The sequence below is a fragment of the Rhinatrema bivittatum genome, chromosome 2 (assembly GCF_901001135.1).
Source record: "Rhinatrema bivittatum chromosome 2, aRhiBiv1.1, whole genome shotgun sequence".
In the NCBI taxonomy this organism is placed as follows: Eukaryota; Metazoa; Chordata; class Amphibia; order Gymnophiona; family Rhinatrematidae; genus Rhinatrema; species Rhinatrema bivittatum.
In genome coordinates, this window is record NC_042616.1 from 415,817,513 (window position 1) to 415,831,976 (window position 14,464).

The 14,464-nt window shown below is 44.1% G+C and overlaps 1 protein-coding gene across 5 annotated transcripts in view; it reads left to right on the plus strand.

The window, feature by feature from the left end:
* The window catches only part of ENTHD1 (ENTH domain containing 1), a 547,844-nt gene that overhangs the window by 271,018 nt on the left and 262,362 nt on the right, over positions 1-14,464 (plus strand). For 4 of the 5 annotated variants that reach the window (XM_029590172.1, XM_029590177.1, XM_029590173.1 and 1 more), the window contains one exon: positions 2,146-2,352. In XM_029590172.1, the coding sequence (XP_029446032.1) occupies positions 2,146-2,352 (207 nt within the window). The remainder of the gene's footprint in view (positions 1-2,145; positions 2,353-14,464) is intronic. The other variant, XM_029590176.1, reaches the window with a different exon arrangement.

Below are 14,464 nucleotides of genomic sequence, written 5' to 3' on the forward strand. Positions count from 1 at the left end.
CCAACTTTTTGGTTCTTTTGACACCAGTAAACTGGGGATTGCCATTGTTAAGCAGACTTTATCCAGTTGGCTAGCAGATTGCATCTCCTTCTGTTATGCCAATTGGACCTGAGTCTGGTGGATTATGTTGAGACTCTCTCTGTTCGAGCCATGGCAGTGTTAATGGCTCACTTAAGATTGGTCTCCAGGGAAGGGATCCTCAAGGCTACAACATAGAGTTCTCGCACATAATGCTGCTGTTTGGACAAAGGCTTCCAAATCTACAGTAGATTTGGTTAGTCTGGCCTGCTGAATCTATTTAAGGTGTAGAGTACTCCATTCCCTTGAAGAGCCCATTGTTTGTGTTCTAGTCTGCCTCTCATATGAAAAAAGACCTGTTGCCAAGAAAAAAACATTTTTGTTGTTCCCATTGACACTGTTTTGTTTCCCATTTTTAAATTTAGAAAAGTCTGTAACTAGGGATTCCCCACTTGTGAGGACTGTCAACCTGTTTGTCTCGGAGAAAGCAGAATTTTGTATCTATAACAGGCGTTCTCTGAGCAGAGGAGGTTGTCACTCCTCACAAAAGCCTTCTGTCTTCCTTTGGAGTTGGTTTCTTCTTATTTATGCTAAGTTATAAGACTGAAGGAGTCCCAGAGTGGACATATGGCTTAATAGTATGGTGGGTGTGCCTGGTGAGGCACAGTCAAAGTTCTAGAAACGTTTACATAAAATTCTAGGCCAGACACCATTGGATGATGTGACCCACTTGTGAAGGCTGATATCCTCAGAGAACACCTGTTACAAGTAAGCAAGACTGCTTAATGTGATAGGGCATGGGTGTTCAACTCTGGTCCTTAAGTGCCCTAAACCAGTCAGGTTTCAAGATAACACTAAAGAATATGCATTAAATAAATTTGCATACAGCTGAAGCAGTATGCATGCAGATGTTTCTCATACAGTATTCATTGGGATATTTGACTGATTTGGAGCCTGTGAAGGGGTATACAGGAGAAAACATAGAACACCTTAAAGGTCCAGCTCCAGAGATCTGACCCATTCCATTTTAAACCCTATACAGCAGGGAATCCTGGTCCTGGGTGGAGATCTCTATGAAAGGAGTATACCTAGCTAAGTCCAGGAGAGGAGGAAGCCCTGGGAAGGGAAGGAACCTAGGGAAGGCCCAGATTGCAAAGCTCCAAACTGCATTGCTGTTTTTCTTGTTTAAAGAACTGCTACTGTAAGCAGAGCTGTTTTTCTGTTGTTGTCGATGAAAGACAAGCCAAAGTCTAGCCTGGCCTATTCTCTGGCCAGCCACAGACCACTTATGGCTCCACAGAGCCCTCAAAGACTGGATTTTCCTACCATTGTGATAGGGGACCACCTTAATGAGCATGTTAACGCCTTACTGCATAGCATACTATTTTTAGCAAAAACAAAAGGCCCTTAAAATGCATATGAACTTTATTGTATAGGCCCCTTGGTCCCCCCCAAATCGCAAACTTCAAAATAGCAAAGAGGCATTAACTTCTGTTCATGAACGACATAACCTAGTTTTGTGTGTATGCTTCTCCCTTTTTCCCTATGATTTTGCTGTTTGGCAACTTTTGAGAACAACTTAATACTACAGTGAAGAAACTGTAAACAAGGGTTATCAAATGGTTTCTAGACAGCTATCTTTTTTAAAACATTTACTTTCAGCGTTCATTGATTTGTAGTCCTGAAGTACTTAAGGAAATCAGGACAGGAGATCCTAAAATCTAATGGAAAGGAAACCATGTTATGTTACACTTATAAACCACCTTCCCTGAATCCTGATTAAACCCAAAAGTGGTTTTCAACAAACATCATCATAATCATAATCAAGTACATCAATAAAATATATCAGTAATCTAAATACATCAGTAGAATACACACAAGTCAAATATGATAATATATCAACAGTCTAGTCATAACTTAGACCAACTCGACTCTCACTATAATATTTCAGATCCATCCAGTCAGTATTTTTTTGTACGTCTGTCATCCAGGTGTGTATATCTTGTAATAACACGGTCTACTCAGAATTGCCCCTTTAATTATGACATTTAGAAACTGTTTTGCTAGCCAACCTGATCTGTGTAAAGTTTTAAGAAATCACAGCATTTCTTCCTTTCTCTTGAACAGGTTTTCATGTGCGTGAAAAATCCAGACAAGTCCTTGCATTGCTCATGGATGATGTCCTCTTGAACCGTGAACGCAGAACAGCACGAAGAACCAGACAGCGTATGTTGCAGACTGTTAATCTCAACCACATATCTACCTGTACTGATCAGTTCTTACCGCTGTCCTCTTTGCACACCGGGGAAGAACTTCATGTTGCACACAGTGAGAGTAAGCATCTCTAGTGTAAAATGCTTTGTCGTTGCTGCTGTGTGATGAGGTCTAACTGTAAGATGAATGTCTTAAATTCACTCATATACTAAATATTTAATACTTTAGTGTTTCAATGTCAGTTTTGCTGTACAAGATAAACCACAATTATTAGAAAGGGAATGGTGAAAAAATGGAAGATGTCATAATGCCTCTGTATCGCTCCATGGTGGGACCGCACCTTGAATACTGTGTACAGTTCTGGTCGCCGCATCTCAAGAAAGATATATTTGCGATAGAGAAGGTACAGAGAAGGGCGACCAAAATGATAAAGGGGATGGAACAGCTCCTCTATGAGGAACGCCTAAAGAGGTTAGGGCTGTTCAGCTTGGAGAAGAGTCAGCTGAGGGGGGATATGATAGAGGTCTTTAAAATCATGAGAGGCCTAGAATGGGTAAATGTGAATCGGTTATTTACTCTTTCGGATAATAGAAGGACCAAGGGGCACTCATAGTTAGCATGTACCACATTTAAAACTAATCAGAGAAAATTCTTTTTCACTCAACGCACAATTAACGCTGGAATTTGTTGCCAGGGGATGTGGTTAGTGCAGATAGTGTAGCTGGGTTTAAAAAAGAACATAAGAACATAAGAAATTGCCATGCTGGATCAGACCAAGGGTCCATCAAGCCCAGCATTCTGTTTACAACAGAGGCCAAACCAGGCCAAAAGAACCTGGCAATTTCCCAGACACCAAGAAGATCCCATGCTACTGATGCAATTAATAGCAGTGGCTATTCCCTAAGTAAACTTGATTAATAGCAGTTAATGGACTTCTCCTCCAAGAACTTATCCAAACCTTTTTTGAACCCAGCTACACTAACCACATCCTCTGACAACAAATTCCAGAGCTTAATTGTGCATTGAGTGAAAAAGAATTTTCTCCGATTAGTCTTAAATGTGCTACTTGCTAACTTCATGGAATGCCCCCTAGTCCTTCTATTATCTGAAAGTGTAAATAACCCATAAGTTCTTGGAGGAGAAGTCCATTACCTGCTATTAATCAGGTTGACTTAGAAAATAGCCATTGCTATTATTAGCATCAGTAGTGTGGGTTATACTTAGTTTTTGGATACTTGCCAGGTACTTGTAGCCTGGATTGGCCACTGTTGGAAACAGAATGCTGGGCTTGATGGACCCTTGGTCTGACCCAGTATGGCAATTTCTTATGTTCTTATGTTCACATGGTTGAATGAAGTGCTTTGGTTGAATTCAAGGATGTTAAGTAACCAGATCAAAACCAGTAGCTGGTAGCAATAATCGAATTCAGTGGGTCCCAAACCTATCCTATCGACCCCACAGCCAATTGAGTCTTAATGATATCCACAGTGAATTTGCCTAATATGAATGCACATATATGTCATGCAAAATCATTGTGGATATCTTGAAAAATTGTCTGGCTTGTAGGGTCAATCGGACAGGTTTGGGAACCACTGATGTAATTGGAAACTAGGAGGTAGATTTTAAAAGCCTTGCTTGTGCAAAAATGGCCACATATGCGTGTATGTGGGCCGTGCATGAATTTTAGGAAGCCGGGAAGAACACGCGTTCAGAATAGGAGGTGGAAAAGGGGCAGGGCATGGATGTTCTGGGGGCTGGCCCACATTGACCCATGTAACCATGAATTTTGCAAAGGCAATGCGTGTATTGTATGTTGCCTGTGTAACTTTGCTACGGGTCTTCAGGAAGTGTAGGAATCTTGAACAGAGAGAGGGGTCGATGCAATAAATTTTGAGGAAAGCGGGCGCTGAAATATGCAAATTAGGGCATCTGTTTTCATTATTGGCAGACGGCTGGTTATGAAAACCGACACCGAGTTTACCGGCATCTGTCTTCATAACTCGGCGGTCTGCAGAGGTTTTTTTTATTTTTTTTTATTGAAGAAGTACCAAAACGCTGTTTTTTCTGCTTTTCTGTACTTCTTCTACGTGTGCTCAGTTATTAATGCCTGTTCCAGACAGGCGTTAATATCTGAGCGCTAACTCATTCACTCCGCGTTGGACATGCGTTAAATAGGTGCTAAGCCCCCTATTGCATTAGGGGGTGGATTAGCACCTATTTAACCCACATCTGACAGCGAGTTAAACAGTGCGCTCGTGTGAGCAGACTGTATTGCATCGACCCCAGAGTGAGAGAGCCACTGTATAGGGTCAGTCTGACTCTATATAATCATATCACTGTAGAGGTGCACTTTGATTCAGGGTGGGTTTTCGGGAGGTGGGTTGGGGTTACAAGGGGTGGTGTTACAGACACATTCAGAGGTATTCATTATAACATTGACATCACTAAAAAATTTTAGTATTTATAAGCGATGAAAAGGAGTTGATTTGTACAATGCAGCTAGCAGAGACGGCAGTGTACAAATCAACTCCTCTTGTTAGTCTTTTCATTGCTTATAAAGACTAAAATTATTTAGTGATGTTAATTTTACAATGAATACCTCTGAATGTGTCTATAACCCTAGCTCCCCTAATTCCAGCCCACTTCTCCAAAACCCACCCTGATTCAAAATGCCCCTCTAAAGTGATATGTATACATAGAGTGTCAGACTGACCCTATACAGAGTATCTCTCTCTTTCTCTCCCTCAAGTTTTAAATGCTACGTTCATACTTTATAAAATGAGGCATATCTTTGCTCATGCTGCAATAGGCGCATGTATGTTCCTTTTAAAATTTGCCAGTGGTCTTTAGATTTCCAGCTATATGCTATAATTGCATTGCCGAACTGTTTATCTGGATGTAAAACTGAATTTGTTAGACTGAGATGAGACCCATATAAAATAATAATGGTGTGCAGTGATGTTAAAAGCTCAGTGGTTGAAGTGTTAAACTTCAGTGCCTGCTAATGTCTTCCATTTCAAAAGCTTCAGTGTGGATGGTTTCATCTTCAGTTCCCTTCTTCCCTTCTTCAAGTTTTCACTCAGCCGCAGCCTCAATGTATAGAAGTTTGTGGTCCTTTTCCTCATTAGTTTAAAATTATTTTCACTAATTTTACAGGCACCATTTTTCCCACGGTGGCCGACAAGAAAGCCGCTGAGTTCAAATGTTGCCTTTCCTGCAATAGAAAAATGTCAATCCCTGACTGCCATAAAGTTTGTATTCACTGCCTCGGAATTGAACGTGACTTTAAAAATGATATAATTTGTTCACATATGTCTCCTAGGAACATAAACTGTGAAGGCTTTGACTTCAGGAAATCTTCTAGGCTATTATAATGCCAGTATCGGCATCAACATCCAAACCTTCAAAGCAATCTGCATAGAAACCATCAACATTGTGTTGTATTCAATGGTCCACGGAACAGGCCCATAGACCACCGCCTTTACCTTTCTCCCAGAGCCCATCTGGAGGATTTCTGACACTGATGGAGGCCCCGAGGCAACACGTGGCAGGCTGCCATGCTCAGCTGTGCCTCTGATGCAGATCCTCGCTTGCAATGCCATCCCTAGGCAGGCGCAACATTCTCACAGGACAAGCAGGATGGTAGTCCTCATACATGGGTGACATCATCAGGATGGAGCCCAATCACAGAACACATTTGTCAAAGTTTCTAGAACTTTGACTGGTACCTACTGGGCATGTGCAGCATGGCACCAACCCTGCAACCAGCAGGGGTCCCCCTTCAGTCTCTTTTTTTCCGCACAGCAGTAGCCACGCGGGTTAAGGAGCTCTCTAGAGATTCCTGACAGGAATTTTCCTCACGGAATTTCTTTCAAAATTTTCAAAAACATTTACCACATAGGGGACCCCCTATCGATTCCGTACTCCGTGGTCGAAAGGTAAGGCTTTACCCTTGTTTGCGGTCGATTCTCTTCGAGTTTTCCCTTCGGGGCCTACTGGCCATCAACCGCACCGCGGCTAAATTTTTGTCGAAGCCATGGCGTCGGGTTTTCGTCGGTGCTCCAACTATGTTCGGACAATGTCCATCATAGACCTGCATAGAGTTTGTGTACTGTGTTTGGGGTCCGACCATGACATCCTAATTTGCACCAAATGTGCCCAAATGACGCCAAAGGGCCGTAAGGCCCGCTCAGAGAAGATGGAATTTCTTTTTCAGTCAAAACCCCCGACTCCATCGACCGCATCAACATTGTCTGAGCCGGTGCCATCGACCTCTTGCCAGCAGCGGGACACCGGTGCTGCCCGACTGGCATCAACTACTCCGAAGGTGTCAACTTCTTCCTCCTCGCCTCAGGAAAAGGACCGAGGTGAAGATCGTGAAAAGCGTCACCACCGGCATCAGAAGCCTCAATCCGCTGATCCAGGCAAGCCCTCGGCATCGGCGTCGACAGAGCCACCTACAAAGAAATCTCGTCCAGAGACGGCTCCATCCTCCTCTGCGACCAGGTCACCGAGGCGTTCCCCACCCTCCGGCTATGCCATTATTGCTTCCCACTCCGGAGCTGGGGTTATATGCCCCAGGCTTTCGCGAGGAATTGGATCGGATGATCCAAGAGGCCATCGGTAAGGCACTTCAGGGCTTCCGACCTCCATCGGCGCCGTCACCGATGCCAGCCCCAGTCACCGACCCGATACCACGGTGCTCGTACTGCCTCTAGGCAGACTGGATGTGCTGATCGGTGCGCTTCCACCAGTGGAGCCGAGAGTACCGGTAGGTCCATCGCCTTCCACGTCGATACCTTTGTCATCGGAAGAAGAAGAAACACCGATACCCATACCGTCGTCTGGGATCTTGCTACCGACACAGCCATCGGTACCGCATCGTCCTCCATCGTTGCCACTATTGATGCCGTCGGTGTCGCCGTCGATGCCATCGGTGCCTCCTCCGGTACCATCAATGCCTAGGCCTGATCCTTCAGGATCAACACCATTTCTTCCCTCTGGTGATCCTATGGGAGCTGGGGATCAGCCTTACGATCCTTGGACCGATGACTCTTCCCAGGATTCAGAAGATCTGCCGTCAGAGCCCTCTCCCCCTGAGGAAAGACGACTATCTCCTCCAGAGGATCTGTCCTTTATTAATTTCATAAAGGAAATGTCTGAAACTATTCCATTTCAGCTTCAGACAGAAGAGGACTGGAGGTACAAGATGCTGGAAGTACTCCAGTTTCTTGATGCCCCTAAGGAAATCATGTCTATTCCTATTCATGAAATCCTGATCATCCTGCTGAAAAGGAATTGGGAGCACCCAGGCTCGGTGCCACCTGTCAACCGGAAGACAGATGCCACCTACCTTGTCCAGACAGCCCCTGGGTTTCAAAGGCCACAGCTGTATCACCATTCTGTGGTTGTGGAGTCAGCCCAGAAGAAAGCTCGGCGTTCTAAACCTCATTCCTCCATACCTCCAGGAAAAGAACAGAGGTACCTGGATGCATTTATTTATTTATTTATTTATTTATTTATTTATTTATTTATTTATGGCTTTTATATACCGACTTTCTTGATACAGATCAAATCAACTCGGTTTACATCAAATGAAGCAGAACTATAACCAACCATATAACAAGAGACAATTTGAAGGAGCATAAAAGTTACATTCTAACAAGGTTGCCTTAACTGGGAGAAGGAAAAAAAGAGGGGGAGAACGAAGATAGATTACTATATACAAAAATAAATTACTATTTACAATAGAGAATGGGAGGGAGGCATGATAATTCAAAATCAGGCTGTTGGGCTATTGGCAGGGAAGGCTCGGCAGAATAGCCATGTCTTCAGTTTCTTTTTAAAAGTTAGTAGACAGGTTTCCTGTCTGAGGTCTGGGGGTATAGCGTTCCAGATGGAGGGTCCTGCGGTAGAGAATGTCCTGTCTCTGATGTTAGCGTGTTGTACAAATTTGATTGGGGGAACATGTAAGGATCCCTTGTAGGCATCTCTTAAGGGTCTGGTCGTCGAGTGTAGTTTGAAAGGGTATAAAAGATCTACAGGAGTCTGATGGTGAATATTTTTGTGGATAATTGTCAGTGATTTATGAAGGATCCTGAAGTTTACTGGGAGCCAGTGGAGGTCCTTTAGGATGGGGGAGATATGCGCTCTCCGATTAGTATTTGTTAAAATTCTCGCCGCTGCATTTTGGAGCAATTGGAGGGGTTTTATAGTGGAAATCGGTAGACCTTGCAAGATGGAATTGCAGTAGTCTATCTTGGAGAAAAGAATAGCTTGAAGGACGGATCTGAAGTCATGGTGGAATAGTAGCGGTTTGAGTTTTTTGAGTGCTTGTAGCTTGTAGAAGCACTCCCTTGTTGTGTGTTTTTTAAACTGCTTTAAATTCAAGTGACTATCTATTATAACTCCAAGATCTCGGGCATGGGATATTTGAATGTTAGAATGCAGTTGGTTATGAAATGGACTGCCTTCTGGGGTTATTAGCAGTAGTTCAATCTTGGAAGTGTTGAGTACCAGGTTAATGCTTGAAAGGTGATGGTTGATCGTTTGTAAATGAGAGTTCCATAATTTGAGTGTAGAGTCCAGTGACCTGGATATGGGGATTAAAATTTGTACATCATCGGCATATATATAGAACTTAAGATTTAGATTTGAGAGTACATGGCAGAGAGGGAGTATGTAGATGTTAAACAAGGTGGGCGATAAGGAGGAACCCTGAGGAACTCCGAATGGGGCATTGGTATGAGAGGATTCCTTATTATTGATTTTAACCTTATAGCCTCTATTGCTAAGGAAGGAGTCGAACCATCTGAGAGCTGATCCAGTAATACCTATATCTGACAGCCGGTTTAGTAGGGTATTGTGATTTACGGTATCGAAAGCTGCGGAGATGTCAAGAAGGGCTAGAAGGAATGATTAACATAGAAACATAGAAACATAGAAATGACGGCAGAAGAAGACCAAACGGCCCATCCAGTCTGCCCAGCAAGCTTCACACGTTTTTTTCTCTCATACTTATCTGTTTCTCTTAGCTCTTGGTTCTATTTCCCTTCCACCCCCACCATTGAAATATCTAGCTTGATTAGTTAGGGGTAGTAGGGGTAGTAACCGCCGCAATAAGCAAGCTACACCCATGCTTATTTGTTTTACCCAGACTATGTTATACAGTCCTTATTGGTTGTTTTTCTTCTCCCCTGCTGTTGAAGCAGGGAGCTATGCTGGAAATGCGTGATGTATCAGTCTTCTCCCATGCTGTTGAAGCAGAGAGCCATGCTAGATATGCATCGAAAGTGAAGTATCGGACACAATTGGTTTGGGGTAGTAACCGCCGTAACAAGCCAGCTACTCCCCTCTTTGTGAGTGCGAACCCTTTTTTCTTCTCCCCTGCCGTTGAAGCAGAGAACTATGCTGTATATGCATTGAAGGTGAAGCATCAGGCTTCACCTTCAATGCAGCTACTCCCCTCTTTGTGAGTGTAAATCCATTTTTCCACATTTCCTCTTGCTGTTGAAGCTTAGAGCGATGTTGGAGTCACAGTAAGCATGTGTATGTTTATTGAATAAGGGTATTGTCTCCAGGCAGTAGCCGTCATTCTGGCGAGTCACCCACTCTTCATTGGCGGCCTCTTGACTTTATGGATCCACAGTGTTTATCCCACGCCCCTTTGAAGTCCTTCACAGTTCTGGTCTTCACCACATCCTCCGGAAGGGCATTCCAGGCGTCCACCACCCTCTCCGTGAAGAAATACTTCCTGACATTGGTTCTGAATCTTCCTCCCTGGAGCTTCAAATCGTGACCCCTGGTTCTGCTGATTTTTTTCCTATGGAACAGGTTTGTCGTTGTCTTTGGATCATTAAAACCTTTCAAGTATCTGAAAGTCTGTATCATATCACCTCTGCTCCTCCTTTCCTCCAGGGTGTACATATTTAGATTCTTCAATCTCTCCTCGTACGTCATGCGATGAAGATCCTCCACCTTCTTGGTCGCCCTTCTCTGTACCGCTTCCATCTTGTCTTTGTCTTTTTGTAGATACGGTCTCCAGAACTGAACACAGTACTCCAGGTGAGGCCTCACCAAGGACCTGTACAAGGGAATAATCACTTCCCTTTTCTTACTCGATATTCCTCTCTCTATGCAGCCCAGCATTCGTCTGGCTTTTGCTATCGCCTTGTCGCATTGTTTCGCAGACTTCATATCATTAGACGCTATCACCCCAAGGTCCCTCTCCTGCTCCGTGCACATCAGCTTTTCCCCCCCCATCGAATACAGTTCATTCGGATTTCCACTCCCCATATGCATGACTTTGCACTTCTTGGCATTGAATCTGAGCTGCCATATCTTCGACCACTCTTCCAGTTTCCTTAGATCCCGTCTCATTCTCTCCACTCCTTCCGGCGTGTCCACTCTGTTGCTGATCTTTGTGTCATCCGCAAAAAGACAAACCTTACCTTCTATCCCGTCCGCAATGTCGCTCACAAAGATATTGAACAGGACCGGTCCCAACACCGATCCTTGCGGTACACCACTTAAAACCGCTCTCTCTTCAGAGAAGGTTCCATTTACCATCACACATTGTCTTCTGTCCGTCAGCCAATTTGCAATCCAGGACACCACCTCGGCCCTCACTCCTAAGCTTCTCGTTTTATTCACCAGTCTCCTGTGCGGAACCGTATCAAAAGCTTTGCTGAAATCCAAGTATATGATATCAAGCGCTCTTCCTCGATCCAATTCCTTGGTTACCCAGTCAAAAAAGTTAATCAGATTTGTCTGACAGGATCTTTCCCTGGTGAATCCATGTTGCCTCTGGTCCATCAATTCTCCGGACTGTAGATAGTTCACTATTCTCTCTTTCAGCAGTGACTCCATTACTTTTCCCACCACCGAAGTGAGGCTAACCGGTCTGTAGTTGCCAGCTTCCTCCCTGTTCCCACTCTTGTGAAGCGGGACCACCACCGCTCTTCTCCAATCACTCGGCATCACTCCCGTTTCTAGGGATCTATTGAACAGGTCACACAGCGGAGCCGCCAGAACATCTCTGAGCTCCCTCAATATCCTTGGATGAATCCCATCAGGCCCCATGGCTTTGTCCACTTTCAGGTTCTTTAGCTCTTCCCACACATTTTCTACTGTAAAAGGATTTTCATCCATTCCACTTCCCTCCAGTTTCTTGTTGTGTAGAGATGGTCCTTCTCCAGGGTCTTCTTTAGTGAACACAGAGCTGAAGTATTCGTTTAATATTTCTGCCATTTCTTCGTCTCTCTCCACACATTGATCATTACCACCTTTCAATTTCACTATACCACTTTGGACCTTTCTCTTTTCGCTGATGTATCTGAAAAATGTTTTGTCACCATTTTTTATCTCCTTGGCAATCCTCTCTTCTGCTTGACTTTTTGCTAACTTGATTAATTTCTTTGTCTCCCTCAGTTGATACAAATATTCTTCTTTGTGCTCCTTCCTTTGGGATCTTTTATATTTCTTGAATGCTATTCTTTTAGCTTTAATTTTGTCAGCCACCTCCTTTGACCTTTGTCAGCCACTCCTTTGTCAGCCACCTCCTTTGACCTTTGTCAGCCACCTTTGTCAGCCACCTCCTTTGACCTTTGTCAAAGCCGATGTGAATTTGATCAAGGAGAGAGATGAGGAGGGTTTCAGTGTTGTGTTCTTTTCAGAAGCCGTATTGTGAATGGTGTAGAATATTATGGTCCTCCAGGTAGTCTGAAAGCTGCTTATTTACAATTTTCTTCATGATCTTGGCTATAAACGAGAGATTTGAGATGGGGCGGTAGTTGTTGAGGTCATTCGGATCCAGGTTCGGGTTTTTGAGAATGGGTTTAAGTGTGGCTGATTTGAGAGCGTCTGGGAAAATTCCTTGTGAGAGGGAACAATTGATAATATCAGCTAGATATTTGGAAATGTATTCTGGTATGAGAATCAGGAATTTGGAAGGGATTTGGTCCTGCGGATGGGTCGAAGGTTTCATTTTTTTAAATCAGATTTTCCACTTCTATAGTGTGGGTAGGATCAAAGGATTCCAAGCTTATGTCTGTGTTTGGTCGGTGAAGGGTATCCAGAGGCAGTGAATTTGGGTTGGTAGGTAATTTAGCTAGGGTGTTTGAGATTTTATTCTGAAAGAATAAGACCAGATCATTGGCTTTCGATTGGGCTGTATCGTCTGGAATAGTAGGGGGAGCAGTTTTGGTAAGTTCCGATACGTACGAGAAAAGGGCCTTCGCATCGAAGATCATATCGTGAAAACGGAGGGCATAGAAATCTCTTTTTGTTCGAAGCGTTGTCTTTCTGTAATGGTGGAGGGCGGCTTTATATGTGGTTAGAGATTGGGGGTTGGGGTTCTTCCTCCATTCTTTTTCTTTCCGTCTAAGGTTTTGCTTCAGGGTACAGAGTTCCTTAGAGAACCATGGTTGTTTATTTTTTCGATAAGGGTCTATAGTTTTTTTAGACAGTGGGCATAAACTATTGGCTATCATTTCAGTAATAGTTTGCCAAGAGGTGATAGCAGAGTTGGGGTTAGATAGATCCAGCTTAGGAAGTTCTTTGATTAGAGAATTGCCGAGGTCTTCTGAAGGACATGGTTTCCTGTAGTGCAGTGTGGTCGCTTGACGTGGTGCAGAAAATCCTGTCAATGATTTAATGGTGAAGGTGATCATGAAGTGGTCTGACCATGGAACCGGGAGGCATAAAGGGGGTGTAAGTGGGGTGATGTTGGAATTTGTGAAGATAAGGTCAAGGGTATGACCTGCTTTTATGTGTGGGTTGGTTGATGTGTTGTTTGAAGCCCATGTCTGAAAGGGCTGATAGGAAGGCTTCGCAGTTAGAAGATCGAGGATTGGCATCGATGTGAAAATGAAAATCTCCAAGGATTATGGCTGGAGAATCTGGATTTACATATTTTGCTACGATTTCCACCATAGGGGAGGCATCTTGTTCTAAAAGTCCAGGTGGGGCGTAAGTGAGGAGGATTTGGAGTGACTTAGATTTGAAAAAACCTATCTCCAGTTTGGGAATTGTATTGAGAGATTGAAGAGTGAGGTTGAGAGATTTTTTTGCAGCTATGAGGAGACCTCCCCCTTTTCTCTTTTTTCTGGGTAGGGAGAAGATATCATATATCTGTGTAGGAAGTTGATTAATTAAGATTGTGTCAGTTGGCTTCAGCCAGGTCTCCGTGATGGCACAAATGTCAGGTTTAGCATCGAGCAGATAGTCGTGAAGGATGTGAGTTTTTTTGGTGATTGACTGAGCATTGAAAAGTGTTAAGCTGAAGAGGGCCAGTCCCAGCAATTGTGTAAAGGGAGAGATCATCACCGGAGTGAGATTTCTGCGAGTTATTGGTTGATAACGTAGCAAAGGCTTCGTCTTGAAGCAGATGTTGTGGTGCAATGTGTGTATCGGGTATGCAGACATCATGTTGGGCATAAAGAGAACACTTTGATGGGATTTGCCAGCAGATGATATTCTAAGGCGTAAAGGAATTGAGGACTTGAGGAGGAATCTTAGAGGGAAAAATGATTAAGTAGTATGGCGGTGCTGGTGTTTTGCTGAATGAGTGATGGGGAGACTGGAATGTACAGTGTTGGTTAATTGAAATCGTGGGATGAGTGGATGAAAGCAGATGGTGGCTGGATGAATGCTGAGGATCCTGGATAATGGTGTAGATCCTGGATGAGTGCTGAGGATCCTGGATGAATGCTATGGATCCTGGATGAATGAATGCTGAGGATCCTGGATGAATGCTGAGGATCCTGGATGAATGCTGGAAGAATGCTGGAAGAGTGCTGAGGATCCTAGATGAATGCTATGGATCCTGGATGAATGAATGCTATGGATCCTGGATGAATGAATGCTGAGGATCCTGGAAGAGTGCTGAGGATCCTGGATGAATGCTATGGATCCTGGATGAATGAATGCTGAGGATCCTGGATGAAAGCTGTGGGTCCTGGATAAATACTAGGGTGTCTGGAGAATACTTGGGAGGGCCTGTGTTAGATGTGTATGGGAATATCTATGAGGATAGTATAGAGTGTCTGCCACTGCTAGGGTCTGGTGCGCACGAAGGGGCGCACAAAGGGGCTGGCCCCTTTGTCGCGCTCCTTAGGCGCACGACGCCTGGAGCGGTCACGGCCCTTTAAAGGGCTTTGAATCGCCGGAAATTGACGTCGGAGAATGGTAGGCGGCCTTACCGGCTCCCTTCTTTGTTTCTGTTTCAGCCGGG